Source organism: Bufo bufo, chromosome 11, assembly GCF_905171765.1.
Source record: "Bufo bufo chromosome 11, aBufBuf1.1, whole genome shotgun sequence".
NCBI lineage: Eukaryota > Metazoa > Chordata > Amphibia > Anura > Bufonidae > Bufo > Bufo bufo.
Window position 1 is genome coordinate 41440625 of NC_053399.1, and position 18052 is coordinate 41458676.

The window sequence follows — 18052 nt, forward strand, 5'->3', positions numbered from 1 at the left end:
GCAAAACCTCCAAAAAGTCACCTATAAGTTTGTTCCAATATTTGCAACATTTTAATGTCAAAAAACTGGACTGGTTTAGTAAATGTGCCCCAAAGAGTTAAAAAGTGAAATAACTGAACATCCTAGGGCCTGATTCACACAGCAGTGATATACGTCCATGTGCACACTTGACAGCTGTTGGCGGAATGTTCTTACTTAAAGGGGTTATCCGGTAGTTTGATGTTGATTGTGTTTTCTCAGGATAGTTTATCAATACCAGATCAGCGGTACCCCAGCACCCAAGACCCCTGTTGATCAGCTGTTCAAAGTGGTCATGGTTCTATAGAGTGTTTACACCTCTCTCTAGGCCAGTGACATCACCGTACATCGGTCACGTGGACTAGATGCAGCTCAGCCCCATTCATGTGAGAGAGGCTGAGCTGCAATACCAATCACGATTCACAGCCTCTGAGGAGGCCGCAGAGCTTTAGCGAATGCATCGGCCTCTTCAAACAGCTGATGACCAGGGGTGCCGGGAGTTGGACCGCCGCCGTTTAGATATTGATGACCTATCCTGAGAAATTTCCCAGATATCCCCTTTAGCCTCTGTGATGTGCCTGTTTATTTCATTTGGAGAGACGAGCTACAGAACGGCCCCTCTTGAAGCGGCTTTCATCCCATAGATACAAAGGTTCAAATCAGTTTTTTACCCCAACAGTGCCCATCGGAGTTGGACAGGCTGGCCACATCAGGACGACTACTATGTCACCATTTCACAGATTACAGATTTAGTGACCTTTGTCGCATATAATTGTACAGTCTCATTCATACAATGCAATTTTACCACAGCTTCTATTGGGGGGGGGGGGGGGGGGGCGGAAAAGCATGACAGAAGAATAACTATTGAATCTTGTTTCTAAGATGCTGGACAGAGCAAGTGTCGGCTGGAAAGAGCACAGGCCCTGGAACAAGCAAAGAAGCCGCAGGAGGCAGTTTTCATCCCAGAGTGCAATGAAGATGGCTCTTTCACTCAAGTAAATTATAGCTTATTTTTTTTATTTGCATTTTCTGTCATCTTTACAGCACCAACATATTCCACAGTGCTGTACACAGATTTAAATCATATCATGCTTTGTGTTGGGTTCACAATGTACTGTAGGTGCTCGCTTGACAATTGTTGGGAGGGGTTGGAACAATCAATCCTTCTTGTGGTGGAAGATTGGAGTTATATAGAGTTGTTTGCTGCAGCACATTTTCCCCAATGGTGCCAAACAAAAGGATGAGGATTGTTTTTTGATCCATATAAAAGATATGATGAACAAGAACTAAGCATTTGCTTGTTTTTATGGCTGAACTCTGGGCATTACTTTAGAAAATTTCGGGATTCTGGAGCAAACGTTCATTTCCCAGATGATCAGGCCCTTATGTCAACTTCATAGCAAGCCAATAAGCCTCCTAATTAGAGGTCTAAAGCACAAAACAACTTTTATCTGCTTTTGTCCATGTCTTCCAAACAGTTGCCAGAAAAGTCTAAATTGACTTTTTGCCTTCTAAAATCTCTAGGCCTGTGATGGCTAACCTCAACACACCAGCTGTGGTAAAACTACAACTCCCAAGATGCACACTTGCTTGGCTGTTCTCAGAACTCCACAGAAATGAATAGAGCATGCTGGGAGTCGTAGTTTCACCTCAGCTGGAGTGCCTCAGGTTAGCCATCACTGCTCTAGCTGAAACCATCAAGACTAGAGATGAGCAAATTTCCTGAAATAAATTTTGGGTCTGATTCTATCGATTCAGTCGTCAGAAGTTATTGCGTCTGGATAAATTCATCCGGAATTGAAAGTGCCCCAACTGCCCTGAAAAGTTGTGGATAACACTCTGGGGTCTCCTCGTAGTGTATCCAAGCCCTGTCAAGCTCTTTAAAGGGAATCTGTCACCCAATTTTCACTAATTAAATTCCTGCAGTGGCCGCAGTACATGGTAACACCATTCTGAATATACCCGTTTGTCACCAGGGAGTACAGTGAATGCCCAGAAAAAACTTAAAAAAAATATCCATATTCAAATTGGATCCAACATGCCCAACTGGACAAGCTTTATTTTTCAATGTGTCCAAGACCTGCTCTTTTCCCCGACGTCTGCTCCACCTCTAACCTCCTAAGCCTTCCTCCCCTCTCCCCTGACGTAACAGCGCTTTGTATCCAACTATCATGTAGGCACCCTCAGATGGTCTTCCGGTGCCTGCCCTTTTGTGGGCTATTGCCTTAGTGATCTGTTCTGCACAGGTGCTGGGGTCCTACACTTTTAATGATCAGTGAATCAGAGGGTGCGTGCATGAGATTTGGTATCAAAGTGCCATGACATAAGGGGAGAGGGGAGGAAGACATGGGAGGTTAGGAGAGGAGCAGACATCAGGGAAGAGAGAAGGGCTTGGGCACTTTGAAAAGGAAAGCCCGCCCAGCTGGGCACTTTGGATCTGAGTTGCTTATGGATAAAAGTTCTTTTTCTGGGCATTCACTGCACACCTTTGTGACAAACAGCGGGTGGAATGGTATAAGCATGTACTACTGGCCACAGCAGGAAGTTATTTGTAAAAAGTGGGTGACAGATTCCCTTTAGTGGGAATATACCTGTAGTACATACAGTAACTATAGGTATACGGATGGTAGACGGTGTAATCAAACAACCTGTTTAAAAGCACTCTGCGCAATCATAATCCTCTTTTGGGTGTTTATTAGCACACAGTGGCGATGGCTTGTTTTGAACTTTTTATTTATTAATTTTTTTAAATATCAGACCTTAAATCAGAGCCTACCCCTGTATCAGACCTCAGATCAGACCCCCTTTAGATCTCTATGTGAGACCCCCATATCAGACCTCAGATGAGACCCCCCATATCATATGTCATATCAGACCTACAGTACAGACCAAAAGTTTTGACACACCTTCTCATTCAAAGAGTTTTCTTTATTTTCATGACTATGAAAATTGTGGATTCACACTGAAGGCATCAAAACTATGAATTAACACATGTGGAATTATATACATAACAAACAAGTGTGAAACAACTGAAAATATGTCATATTCTAGGTTCTTCAAAGTAGCCACCTTTTGCTTTGATTACTGCGTTGCACACTCTTGGCATTCTCTTGATGAGCTTCAAGAGGTACTCCCCTGAAATGGTTTTCACTTCACAGGTGTGCCCTGTCAGGTTTAATAAGTGGGACTTCTTGCCTTATAAATGGGGTTGGGACCATCAGTTGCGTTGAGGAGAATTCAGGTGGATACACAGCTGATAGTCCTACTAAATAGACTGTTAGAATTTGTATTATGGTAAGAAAAAAGCAGCTAAGTAAAGAAAAACGAGTGGCCATCATTACTTTAAGAAATGAAGGTCAGTCAGTCAGCCGAAAAATTGGGAAAACGTTGAAAGTAAGGGCTATTTGACCATAAAGGAGAGTGATGGGTTGCTGCGCCAGATGACCTGGCCTCCACAGTCACCGGACCTGAACCCAAACTTTTGGTCTGTACTGTACATAGACCTCAAACCAGACCCCATATCAGATCAAACCCCCATCAGCTGTAAAATGAATGAACTTACCTCTCCTGCTCCGCCACCCCTCCATGTACGGCGTTCTCTCCTGCAGTCACGCTCCCTGGTTTCTCTGGGCTGCGCTGCACTGTGACCTGACTGTGTACAATGTAAGGTCCTAGTGCGTGTCCGGAGAAGACTAGGGAAAAGTGAGTACAGGCAGCGCTTCACTCACCACTCCCTGCAACTACTGCCAAGACACACTGCCATTTTTCTCCCATTTTGGGGGGGAAAAGTGCATCTTATAAAGCAAAAATGATAATAAATTGAGTACTGTGGGGTAGATATACTAAGACTGGTCTTAGCACAAAGTCCAGTCTTAGCACAAAGTCCTTTGGCTCATGATGCACCAAATTAATTAAGAGTCAAATACCACAGTCCATCACAAAATACTACCGCCAGCAGCACAAAATACATCCCCAAAAACTTTCACTGGCCGGCTGTGAGGAGGGCTCAGGCGGCCCCCTGAGCATCGGCCCACCAGGAAATTTCCCTGTAAGGTCTATGGCTATCTTCCCTGTATTCTGATGTGTAAAACAGCAGAAGCAATTTTGTTTTGTGTAGGACGAATCCTAAAAACAAATTCGATTTGTTTAGAACCTATTCGCTAATCTTTAATTACTGCAATGGGGTTATTAGTCATTGTATGCGTTGCGAGACAGGTAGAGTGATTGATGGCAGGTATTTTTCCCCCAGAATCCTGTCATACGCAGCTTAAGCTACAGGGAGTGCCCAGTATGTAGTGGAAAGCCAAGCTTTCCTGAAGTGGCTTTGTAGAAAAGTCGGTATAGGGCATGGAGTTTTGGATTGGGGAAGAGTTGGGCGGGTTACCCAATCCGCAGTCCACTTCTGGGAAGAGTTCTAGCTTGCTGTCTCTGATTAGCTGCACCAGTTGCATAAAGAGAACCCATGCAGAGTCTGGGCCTAAGACCTGGGTCTGATATTATGGTGAGTGCGAATAGCTCATTGTGATGAATGCAAGGCGGACAGTGTCATGTTTAGGACAGTGAGTAAAATACTGTTAAGTTAGTGCTCAGACGAGCAGGTTTTTATTTTGTGTTTTGCCTAAAATGTAAAGGCCTTTTGTTTCTGTTATTTGAAACCACAAAAAAAGTGGACTTCAACTCAAGTGTCACAGTCTCTGACTGTTCGCAAGCCGGCCAATCCTGCCTCTACCAAAGCTGATTCCCACAGCGTGTACTCTGCCTGAGCATTGTAACAAATGTTTTTTTTCTCTGAAAGGTGACAGGCTTTAAATCAATTTTAATTTTATACTCTTGCATGATTGTTCTAGTTTCCAAATATGCACACTGTAAATTAAAATTATTACCTAGATTAGATGTATTAAATACTATTTGGCCAGAGATTAGATAATGGTTTGGCGTGAGGACTATTCCAGGCTCCACTGCAAAGGTAGGGGTTGAATGTAAGCTCAAGTTTCTTTGAAAGTTGTTGTAAGACCCGGTCTGTTGCCTCCACTCTACTCCCTACTGGTGGCTAATTTGGCAGCTTTTCTATTGTCAAAGCCGCATAAATCAGATGAATGATGCTTCTGTCCTGGACATATTGTTCTGAACGGCCCCATCAATCATGTTTTTGGCAATAGCAAGGGTCAGCAAGACGGCAAGAAACTGAGGGATTTATGTAAACTATGAATTTTAATGTACTGGGAACAACAATCTAATCTTGTGTAACATTATTCAATTACGTGGAAATTGCTTAAGCATTTCACCAAAAAAAGAACTGAAAACGGTGTATGTTCTAGTCTTATTCTAATACATTTATTAGCATTTTTTATGTTTCCTTTATTTGGGGTGAGGCGACGTAGCTTTCATGGAAATACAGCAGTAAGACTCCAATAGATTTACCCACCCCCTTAGCTATAATTAAGAAATGGTTTGCTCACTTTTGTATATAATCACAATAAAGGTTGCATCAATGTATTGTTTGGACGAAGGAGAAAATGTTGAAAAATTGTGCGATGTCCAAAAGTGAACATCACTTTAAATAGATTGTACAATAGGGACATTCCTTATCAATGAGCTTTGCAAATGTTGGGATGTCATCACTATCTATAATTTCCAAAAAGGTACAAAGCAGCAGATCTGTGCATTTTGTGAAATACTTATGGGTCTGATTATACGAAAAAAAAAAAAAAAATGTACATATGTATACAGACCCATATTTTCATGGAACCTCTCTGAGACAACCACCCAAAATTGCTGTTAAAAATGGTCTTCTATGAGGTTGTGCTGTCAAAGAAAAGACCAATATATACAATAAATAGGGGAGTTGAAAATCGGTTAAGCTTCCTCCCTGCACTGACTACAGAGATGACTGCATGGAGGAGAGAGAGAGGACTATGCAGTTTTAATTGAACAGCTGCACAGTTCTCTGTATGATCAGGCAGACAACTTCAAGAATGCCTGCCAGATCTCTAATGTAGGAGTTCATGGTGTCAGCAAAGCAGCAGACTTTCCATAAGTGGCCTCTTTTATGAGTGTCCTGCCAGCCCAAAAAAAAACAAAAACTGGCAGCATGTTGTCCTGATGCGTCCGGGCATGATGATATCCCTGTATAAATGTTGTGGAAATCACCAGTTGAATGAGCAAAACACTAGTTCATAGGGTGAATTCATAATTTATGTGGGCACCTCAATTAGCGTTTCTGGCCAGCAGATAATGCTGTGTAAACTGGGGTCATCTGCCCAGAAACACCTCTCGCCCCCAAAGGCAGTAGCCACCTCTCGCCCCCAAACAGTGGAGGTGCTGTAAATGCAGCTCTTACCTCCACTTAAGAGCAGGTGGCTATCAGGAAGGAACAGTCCCTTCCCGTTATTTTCCTGCTTGGTCAGCACATGTAAATGCGCCTTAAGGTTAGGGCTACACAAAAACATTTGTCGCAGTAATGTCGCGCAACATATTTTATAATGCTAGTCTATGATGTCACACTGCAACATGCTGCAACTGCGACAGTCGCAAAAAAACATCCAAGATGGATTTTTGTGCGACTGTCGGTCGCAGTATGTCACAGTGCGACACTATAGACTAGCATTATAAAATGTCGCGCAACATTGCTGCAACGTGAAGGTCACGCGACAAATGTTGCAGTGTAGTTGTGCGACACATGTCGCCACGTAGCGCTAGCCTAAGTCTTTCGCCTAGTTGGTGGTGCTTCTAAATCTGAAATAAATCCATCAGAGCTCTGCTCCCATTTCCGGTGCAGATGTGAGTGGAGAGAGGGGAAAGGATCCAAGGAGGGCTGCTCACACAGGTTGTAGATAGGGAGGAGGGCACACATAAGTCAGTTTTCACAGGAAAGGGGGGTAGACAACAGCATCCTGGACACACAGATCTAGCACATATCATTGAGAGGAACACACTCACATAAGTTAGGTCTAAAATTAGCAGCAGGTTGCAAACTGGATATCAAGAGGTCTATAAATAAATGAAGGAATGAAGGTTGTAGACTGAAACTTAGTGTAACCACTAACATATGTAAAAATCTATTTCTCTACGTCAAAGATGTCCATAGCTTTTAAGGTGTAATACTTGGAAGCTGCATTTATCAAGTCTGTCTTATTCACATTCCAAGTGCTCTGTACATGTTAAATGGAGAATTCCAAGATGCCCGGGCCTGGTGTTTCTGTAAACACAGTTGGGGGCTTACCATGAAGCTTGTCAGAGTTTTTTCTTTTTTTTAACTAAACAAATCAAAAATTGCAAGGCATGAAGTGATTACCACAGTTTAACTTACGCATTGCTTGTTCTCATTGTCCTGTAACCCACCATAATCACTGCACAAAGCTCCTCTGTTACATTAGTGTTTTTTTAAGTTGGCAGGTGGAAAGGAATGTTGCCTTTCTAGGACTCTGCTTATTTTTATTCTATTTTTCTTGCAAACTTTAGCAATTGCTGGTGAGAAATATAAGTCTTTGGAGAAGTAAAACACCATTACTGTGTTTTCCTGGGCATATGATACAACTGACCATTATATAAAAGGTCTACCACAACCATCTTCTAAGAAAGTCTAAAGAAATGTTAGAAGAGAAATTACACCATAGACAATTGGAGCACATTTGATTACAAAAGCTTTTCTTTGAATATAGAAAAGGCTCTGGCCTATTGTGATGTGCAGCTGCACCCTGTATTATGAAAGTGCAGAGGTAGAGGTGATTGAAGAGGGGCAGAGAAGGCCTAGGTGCCTGAGAGGGTCCAAAATTAACTCTTTCACATAGACACAGGTATTATAAATAGCACATGGTACCTAAAGCTTCTCAGCCCATGTCTGTATCAGGTCCCCCCACCTGCCATGTCTGGTTTATATTAGTGTATTCCAGGGATGACCAACCTGCGTCCCTCCAGCTGTTGCAAAACTACAACTCCCAGCATGCCCAGACAGCCTACTGCTGTCCGCCTACAGCAAGGCATGGTGGGAGTTGTAGTTTTACAACAGCTGGAGGGCCATAGGTTGGGCATCACTGGTGTATTCCATACCTGGCAGAGGGGCCTTGGAGCCCCCTCAGACACCAGGGCCCTGACTGCTATCTCTGTATCCTCAATCATTATGTCCCTGTTTGATGTACAGGCGTAGGTTATCTCTCTATAATCTCCAGCAAAGCAAAATATACTAGAGGAGAGAGGTGTACTAATCAAAATGCACAAGCCATGCGCCTAGGGCTAAATTTGGCATTTCTAGGGCCTCAAGCAAAAGTTCTGTCTGAAGGCCCTATTGTGCCACTAAGCTCCACCCCGTCGCAGTGGTAAGCTTGGCCCCAGAGGCGTAGCTAAAGGCTCATGGGCCCTGGTGCAAGGGTTCAGCTTGGGCCCCCCTTCCCTCAGTGCTTTGTGGCCAGGGGAGCACATAGCCGTCATGCTGCCCGAGGCAAAAATAGAAATAGCAAGCTACCCATGCCAAATGTTTGACCTAACCCCTTCCCTCCAGCCAGAGGTGTAACTTGACCAGCATATAACTTTCTATAATACTGGTGTCTTCTTATGTGGCACAAGGGTCTTTGTGCCCCTAAAGGCTCCTGGGCCCTGTAGGGACTGCACCCCATATAGCTACGCCCCTCCTTGGCCCTTTCACACCACTTAGCTGCCATTTGCCTGCTAAGCCCCACTCTCAGCTTGGCAGTGCCGTCTGGGCACTTCCGCTACTTGTCTACAGTTAGTAAAGCAGCTTGTCTGGTCCTCTCATGTTTCTATCAGCCAACCATTTGTGACCAGAGGTGGGCCCTCTGGTTTCCTGGGTCCCAATTATTTGCTTGGTTTGCATGATGTTAATAAATGTGGGTGTGCAGGGGGCAAAATTTAAAGATAAATTATGTGCACCAGATTTTTGGCACAAAATAATCTTGTGAAATAAGCTAGCATTGAGCTCATGTAAGGAAGAGTAGGGTCTGGGTATGTTCACACGTGGCATATACGCTGCAGATGTGGATGGACAATCTGCAGTGTTTACAGTAGCAAAGAGGATAAGATTTTAAAAATTAAATAAAATATTTTTAAAGTTTTATGGAGTCATTGATCAAACTGGTGTAAAGTAGAACTGTCCCTAGTTGCCCAAAGCAACCAGATTCCACCTTTCATTTTCCAAAGGAGCTGTCCAAAATTAAAGATGGAATCTGATTGGTTGCTATGGGCAACTAAGACAGTTCTACTTTACACCAGTTTTGATAAATGACATCCGTTTTTTTCTAGGGTTTTAAAAAATATCATCCACTGGCTGCTATCATTTCTGGAACCTAATCCATGCATAACTTGAAATGCCATGCATTTTGCTCTTTGCAATGCAGAGGGTGAAATTTGTGGCAAAATCCACATTTTATTTTAACGTACTTTCCACACTGAAATGTCCCGTGCGGACACACCCTCTAAATTCTTGCAAGATACACCAAGATCCATCAAATCTCTCTCATTCATTTCTGTGAGAGTTAAAAGAGCAGCCCAGCATGTTTGCATGCTGGAAGTTGTAGTTTCACAGCAGCTGATGTGCACAGGTCCCACAATTTAGTCTCCAGTCTTCTGTCTAAAGATGTATTTACATGGCCCGAGAATTGGGCAGATTATTGTGAACGACTGTTCCTGCGAACAGTCGTTCTATCTAGACAATCTGGCCATGTAAATGTGCCGCTGATCACCCAATAAACGAGCGAAAGACTCGTTCATCGGGTGATCCTGTCGTTCATGTAGGCACCACCGATCATGGCTTCTGGGCAGCACATTGTGCGGTCTGAACAGCGATTTGCTGCTCAGACACCATGAATCTGTATGAGAACGAGATACAGTGAATTTACATGCAGCGGTCTCCTTCACCGAACGAGCAGCTGACTATCGGGAAGGATCGCTTCCTACCCGAAAATCTGTCAGCTCAGCTTAAAGGTTCGCAGTGGTGCACAAAATTACCCAATTCTCTAATATGTGCATTAGACAAGAAATGGAAACAATAGTGCAGACCAACCAGCAGAGGGTGGTATAAAAATTCTGTAATCCATATACCGTACTATAAAGATAATGAAAACAAGCTCATAAAGGTAAAATCACATGGGGCCCCAAACTCTCACCTCCATACTTGCAAAGAAAACAAAACCACATGTACTAAAACACGATTACTATTTGAAAAACAAAAGCCTAAAATAATGCAACAAAAACGGCTCAAAAACCACCAGGAAAAAACAAAAAATACATGGAATTTTAAAATAATTCTTTTAGCCATTTTGTTTTTGAAAGACGCCTAAGGGTTTCTTTTTCCTATTGTACTATACAAACTATTGCAATATTATCACCATAGGGTCTATTGTTATATAATCAACCTCTAAATTAAAGGGATTCTCCAGGATTTTGGATTTAGGTGACCTATCCCTAGCATAGGCCACCAATATCAGATTGGCTGTGGCCCTACACCCCTGGGCGCCAGCTCTGCTTACTGTGTAGCAGCATTTAAGTGAATAGGAGAAGCGTTGCAGTAAACAGTCCCTTCACTACACAATGGACAGAGCTGTGTCTTTCTGGAACAGCTGATTGGCAATAGATGGGGTGTCAGATCCCTGCCCCTAGGGATAGGTCATTAACTCGTAAAATACTGGAGAAGCCCTTTAATACAGTAGAAATACTGACATTATAAGCAGATTTCATGTGCTTGAATGCTCCTAACCAAGACAACTGCCTCATTATAAGACCAACCAAGGCTTCTGTACATGAGGTATTACAGTAGACTCTCTCCTATTGCTTTGGTAGCACATAAGAAAACATGGGGTACTTGAGATGCCATGGTAATTCGCATGGCCTTGTGTCTGGCCTAGTCAAACATGTTGTTGTTGGAGAGATCTAGATTTATCATATACCCCCCTTTAAGCTAATTATACATTTTCCTAGACCCTTCCAGCATGTGTAACCCATCACGTACCATTCAACACCACAGGACTAAAACCACAGACAGACTTTTGGAAAGACTTGGTTTTCACACAGACACACTAAGCTTAGTGATATATAGGGAACCGCACAGAGCTGCTTACATAAGGCAACATTACGGCAGCAAATCTTGCTGAGCTGGTGACAACACGAAAATTTTGTGCTCAGCTTAGTGATCTCTTAAAAAACAACCATGTACATTGAAAGGGGGACATCAATATTTATTCGACTCAGAGGAAAATCTGGAGATTACTTAGACATAGCTGAGCCTTTGCTGCAAAGCTACCGAGGCAATTACATCGTAATTCATACTCCTGGTGATATTTATTAGGTCATTAACAGAAAATAATATTATTTACAAAAAGCATTTCAAGTTAGACCACAGCATGATCAGAAGGAGAGCGTACCATCCATGATATATCCCGCTAAAGAACAGGCTGGCTTACAATAACATTATGGATGGGGATTGTGTGCCAGCACTACATTATATCACTAGTTTGTGTTACTTTTAGAGATTGTAGGAATTTTGGTAGAGGAAAAACATGTTATTTTTAAGACACAGAAATATAGTTTGAAGGTTTATACTGGCTACTACTGCAGTGGTTGACCACCCAAATTGAGTTTTCTGGCTTTCATCTACAGTTCTAGCAAAATCGGAGCGGGGGATTTTAGAGACCTAGCAATGAGCAATGTAACTATCACCATTACAGCTCACTTACTATATGTAATGGCATCTAATCGAATGGCTTTAACCATAATTAAAAGGTATGTCTCCTTATACACTGTGGAGTCAGTTTTGAAGTGCAATGATAGTCCAACCTTAATGGTTTCAATTTCCAAATGTTATCCCAGCCCGATTCCCTAGAAAAGTTGACTCTACTAACTTTTGTTTTAGATGGGATATGCAGGAACAACCTGTTGTAATGCATCTACAGTGGAGAGAGCGCAGGTTGGCCCCACTCCCAAACTACAGTCTGAATGGTCTTCTTTTCAACAACAAAAGCAAAATTACCAACCGTGGGAGTAGGTATGGCCCTAGTCTTAAAGGAGCACTCCAGAAATAATACATTCTCATGTCTAGTACAGGGCCAGGTAAGGCAGCGTAAGACTGAAGGATACTTCCAAAAAGCCCTGTGTCATACACAATCCTTAAGGGGACGGCTACATGGTGACACGGATTGCACGACATCTGTCTAGTATAGGACCTTTAGGTTATGGCTAAATGGCGACACTAGTCGCACGACATCTGTCTAGTACAATACCTTTAGGGTACGGCTACATGACGACACTGGTCGCACGATATCTGTCACGGCCAGGATAGCAGAGTAGCAGTGATCCCATAGAAAAATAATAAATCGCTGTGCGAGTCTCAAAAAATTCAGCACTGCTGGACTTTTTGTGGACTCGCACAGCGATCCATTCATTTTCATAGGATCACTGCTACTCTGCAACCTTGCCGTGACAGATGTCGCGCGACCAGTGTTGCCATGTAGCCGTACCCTAAAAGTGTTGTACTAGACAAAACGCAGTAGTAACTTTGGATGGAACCGTTCTTTAAAGTACATTTACACATACAGTGGATATAAAAAGTCCTACACAACCCTTAAAATGTCAGGTTTCTGTGCTGTAAAAAAAATGAGACAAAGATAAATCATTTCAGAAATTTTTCCACCTTTAATGTGACCTATAAACTGTACAACTCAATTGAAACAAACTGAAATCTTTTAGGTGGAGGGGAAGAAAAAATATAAAAATAAAATAATATGGTTGCATAACTGTGCACACCCTTAAACTAATACTTTGTTGAAGCACCTTTTGATTTTATTACAGCCCTCAGTCTTTTTGGGTAAGAGTCTATCAGCATGGCACATTTTGACTTTGCAAGATTTGCCCACTCTTCTTTGCAAAAACACTCCAAATCTGTCGAATTGCGAGGGCATCTCCTGTGCACAGCCCTCTTCAGATCACCTCACAGATTTTCAATCGGATTCAAGTCTGGGCCATTCCAAAACTTTAATCTTCTTCTGGTGAAGCCATTCCTTTGTTGATTTGGATGTATGCTTTGGGTCGTTGTCAAGGCTGAAAGATGAAGTTCCTCTTCATGTTCAGCTTTCTAGCAGAAGCCTGAAGTTTTGTGCCAATATTGACTGGTATTTGAACTGTTCATAATTCCCTCTAGCTTAACTAAGGCCCCAGTTCCAGCTGAAGAAAAACAGCCCCTTGGTATGATGCTGCCACCACCATGCTTCACTGTGGGTATGGTGTTCTTTTAGTGATGTGCAGTGTTGTTTTTGGGCCAAACATATCTTTTGGAATTATGGCCAAAGTTCAACCTTGGTTTCATCAGACCATAACACCTTTTCCCACATGCTTTTGGGACTTCAGATGTGTTTTGCAAAATGTAGCCTGGCTTGGATGTTTTTCTTGTAAGAAAAGGCTTTCGTCTTGCCACTCTACCCCATAGCCCCGACATATGAAGAATAAGGGAGATTGTTGTCACATGTACCACACAGCCTTGTACTTGCCAGATATTCCTGCAGCTCCTTTAATGTTGCTGTAGGCCTCTTGGTAGCCTCCCAGACCAGTTTTTCTTCTCGTCTTTTCATCAATTTTGGAGGGACGTCCAGTTCTTGTAATGTCACTGTTTGCCATATTTTCTCCACTTGATGATGACAGTCTTTCACTGTGTTCTCATGGTAATACCTAATGCCTTGGAAATTCTTTTGTACCCTTCTCCTGACTGATACCTTTTAACAATGAGATCCCTCTGATGCTTTGGAAGCTCTCTGTGGACCATGGCTTTTGCTGTGGGATGAGACTAAGAAAATTTCCGGAAAGACCAACTAGAGCAGCTGAACTTTATTTGGGGTTAATCAGAGGCACTTTACATGATGTATGCTGACTCCTATTTAACCACCTCAGCCCCCAGTGCTTAAACACCCTGAAAGACCAGGCCACTTTTTACACTTCTGACCTACACTACTTTCACCGTTTATTGCTCGGTCATGCAACTTACCACCCAAATGAATTTTACCTCCTTTTCTTCTCACTAATAGAGCTTTCATTTGTGGTATTTCATTGCTTCTGACATTTTACTTTTTTTGTTATTAATCGAAATTTAAACGATTTTTTTGCAAAAAAATGACATTTTTCACTTTCAGTAGTAAAATTTTGCAAAAAAAAAACGACATCCATATAGAAATTTTGCTCTAAATTTATAGTTTCTACATGTCTTTGATAAAAAAAAAAATGTTTGGGTAAAAAAAAAAATGGTTTGGGTAAAAGTTATAGCGTTTACAACTATGGTACAAAAATGTGAATTTCCGCTTTTTGAAGCAGCTCTGACTTTCTGAGCACCTGTCATGTTTCCTGAGGTTCTACAATGCCCAGACAGTACAAACACCCCACAAATGACCCCATTTCTGAAAGTACACACCCTAAGGTATTCGCTGATGGGCATAGTGAGTTCATAGAACTTTTTATTTTTTGTCACAAGTTAGCGGAAAATTATGATTTTTTTTTTTTTTTTTTTTTTCTTACAAAGTCTCATATTCCACTAACTTGTGACAAAAAATAAAAAGTTTTATGAACTCACTATGCCCATCAGCGAATACCTTGGGGTCTCTTCTTTCCAAAATGGGGTCACTTGTGGGGTAGTTATACTGCCCTGGCATTCTAGGGGGCCCAAATGTGTGGTAAGGAGTTTGAAATCAAATTCTGTAAAAAAATGACCTGTGAAATCCGAAAGGTGCTCTTTGGAATATGGGCCCCTTTGCCCACCTAGGCTGCAAAAAAGTGTCACACATCTGGTATCTCCGTACTCAGGAGAAGGTGGGGAATGTGTTTTGGGGTGTCATTTTATATATACCCATGCTGGGTGAGAGAAATATCTTGGCAAAAGACAACTTTTCCCATTTTTTTATACAAAGTTGTCATTGACCAAGATATTTATCTCACCCAGCATGGGTATATGTAAAAAGACACCCCAAAACACATTCCTCAACTTCTCCTGAGTACGGGGATACCAGATGTGTGACACTTTTTTGCAGCCTAGGTGGGCAAAGGGGCCCATATTCCAAAGAGCACCTTTCGGATTTCACTCCTCATTTTTTCCTGAATTTGATTTCAAACTCCTTACCACACATTTGGGCCCCTAGAATACCAGGGCAGTATAACTACCCCACAAGTGACCCCATTTTGGAAAGAAGACACCCCAAGGTATTCCGTGAGGGGCATGGCGAGTTCCTAGAATTTTTTATTTTTTGTCACAAGTTAGTGGAAAATGATGATTTGTTTTTTAATTTTTTTTTTCATACAAAGTCTCATATTCCACAAACTTGTGACAAAAAATAAAAACTTCCATGAACTCACTATGCCCATCAGCGAATACCTTGGGGTCTCTTCTTTCCAAAATGGGGTCACTTGTGGGGTAGTTATACTGCCTGGCATTCTAGGGGCCCAAATGTGTGGTAAGTAGGTAAATGACCTGTGAAATCCGAAAGGTGCTCTTTGGAATGTGGGCCCCTTTGCCCACCTAGGCTGCAAAAAAGTGTCACACATCTGGTATCTCTGTATTCAGGAGAAGTTGAGGAATGTGTTTTGGGGTGTCTTTTTACATATACCCATGCTGGGTGAGATAAATATCTTGGTCAAATGCCAACTTTGTATAAAAAAAATGGGAAAAGTTGTCTTTGCCAAGATATTTCTCTCACCCAGCATGGGTATATGTAAAATGACACCCCAAAACACATTCCCCAACTTCTCCCGATTACGGAGATACCAGATGTGTGACACTTTTTTGCAGCCTAGGTGGGCAAAGGGGCCCATATTCAAAAGAGCACCTTTCGGATTTCACAGGTCATTTTTTACAGAATTTGATTTCAAACTCCTTACCACACATTTGGGCCCCTAGAATGCCAGGGCAGTATAACTACCCCACAAGTGACCCCATTTTGGAAAGAAGAGACCCCAAGGTATTCGCTGATGGGCATAGTGAGTTCATGGAACTTTTTATTTTTTGTCACAAGTTAGTGGAATATGAGACTTTGTATGAAAAAAAAAATAAAAAAAAAAATAAGCATTTTCCACTAACTTGTGACAAAAAATAAAAAATTCTAGGAACTCGCCATGCCCCTCACGGAATACCTTGGGGTGTCTTCTTTCCAAAATGGGGTCACTTGTGGGGTAGTTATACTGCCCTGGCATTTTCCAGGGGCCCTAATGTGTGGTAAGTAGGTAAATGACCTGTGAAATCCTAAAGGTGCTCTTTGGAATATGGGCCCCTTTGCCCACCTAGGCTGCAAAAAAGTGTCACACATGTGGTATCGCCGTATTCAGGAGAAGTTGGGGAATGTGTTTTGGGGTGTCATTTACATATACCCATGCTGGGTGAGAGAAATATCTTGGCAAAAGACAACTTTTCCCATTTTTTTATACAAAGTTGGCATTTGACCAAGATATTTCTCTCACCCAGCATGGGTATATGTAAAATGACACCCCAAAACACATTCCCCAACTTCTCCTGAGTACGGCGATACCAGATGTGTGACACTTTTTTGCAGCCTAGATGCGCAAAGGTGCCCAAATTCCTTTAGGAGGGCATTTTTAGACATTTGGATACCAGACTTCTTCTCACGCTTTGGGGCCCCTAGAATGCCAGAGCAGTATAAATACCCCACATGTGACCCCATTTTGGAAAGAGACACCCCAAGGTATTCAATGAGGGGCATGGCGAGTTCATAGAAATTTTTTTTTTTTGGCACAAGTTAGCGGAAATTGATATTTTTAATTTTTTTCTCACAAAGTCTCCCGTTCCGCTAACTTGGGACAAAAAATTCAATCTTTCATGGACTCAATATGCCCCTCACGGAATACCTGGGGGTGTCTTCTTTCCGAAATGGGGTCACATGTGGGGTATTTATACTGCCCTGGCATTCTAGGGGCCCTAAAGCGTGAGAAGAAGTCTGAAATATAAATGTCTAAAAAATTTTACGCATTTGGATTCCGTGAGGGGTATGGTGAGTTCATGTGAGATTTTATTTTTTGACACAAGTTAGTGGAATATGAGACTTTGTAAGAAAAAAAAAAAATAATTCTGCTAACTTGGGCCAAAAAAATATCTGAATGGAGCCTTACAGAGGGGGGGATCAATGACAGGGGGGTGATCAATGACAGGGGGGGGTGATCAATGACAGGGGGGTTGATCAATGACAGGGGGGTTGATCAATGACAGGGGGGTGATCAGGGAGTCTATATGGGGTGATCACCACAGTCATTGATCATGCCCCTGTAAGGCTTCATTCAGACGTCCGGATGCGTTTTGCGGATCCGATCCATCTATCAGTGCATCCGTAAAAATCATGCGGACATCTGAATGGAGCTTTACAGGGGGGGGTGATCAATGACAGGGGGTGATCAGGGAGTCTATATGGGGTGATCACCACAGTCATTGATCATGCCCCTGTAAGGCTTCATTCAGACGTCCGGATGCGTTTTGCGGATCGGATCCATCTATCAGTGCATCCGTAAAAATCATGCGGACATCTGAATGGAGCTTTACAGGGGGGTGATCAATGACAGGGGGGTGATCAGGGAGTCTATATGGGGTGATCACCACAGTCATTGATCATGCCCCTGTAAGGCTTCATTCAGACGTCCGGATGCGTTTTGCGGATCGGATCCATCTATCAGTGCATCCGTAAAAATCATGCGGACATCTGAATGGAGCTTTACAGGGGGGTGATCAGGGAGTCTATATGGGGTGATCACCACAGTCATTGATCATGCCCCTGTAAGGCTTCATTCAGACGTCCGGATGCGTTTTGAGGATCGGATCCATCTATCAGTGCATCCGTAAAAATCATGCGGACATCTGAATGGAGCTTTACAGGGGGTGATCAGGGAGTCTATATGGGGTGATCACCACAGTCATTGATCATGCCCCTGTAAGGCTTCATTCAGACGTCCGGATGCGTTTTGCGGATCCATCTATCAGTGCATCCGTAAAAATCATGCGGACATCTGAATGGAGCTTTACAGCGGGGTGATCAATGACAGGGGGGTGATCAGG

At 42.5% G+C, this 18052-nt stretch overlaps 1 protein-coding gene across 3 annotated transcripts in view; it reads left to right on the forward strand.

Annotated features, from left to right (window-relative positions):
* SMOC1 (SPARC related modular calcium binding 1) overlaps nucleotides 1-18052 on the forward strand; it is a 190359-nt gene that overhangs the window by 70329 nt on the left and 101978 nt on the right. For all 3 annotated transcript variants that reach the window (XM_040412227.1, XM_040412228.1, XM_040412229.1), the window contains exon 3: nucleotides 901-1013. In XM_040412227.1, the coding sequence (XP_040268161.1) occupies nucleotides 901-1013 (113 nt within the window). The remainder of the gene's footprint in view (nucleotides 1-900; nucleotides 1014-18052) is intronic.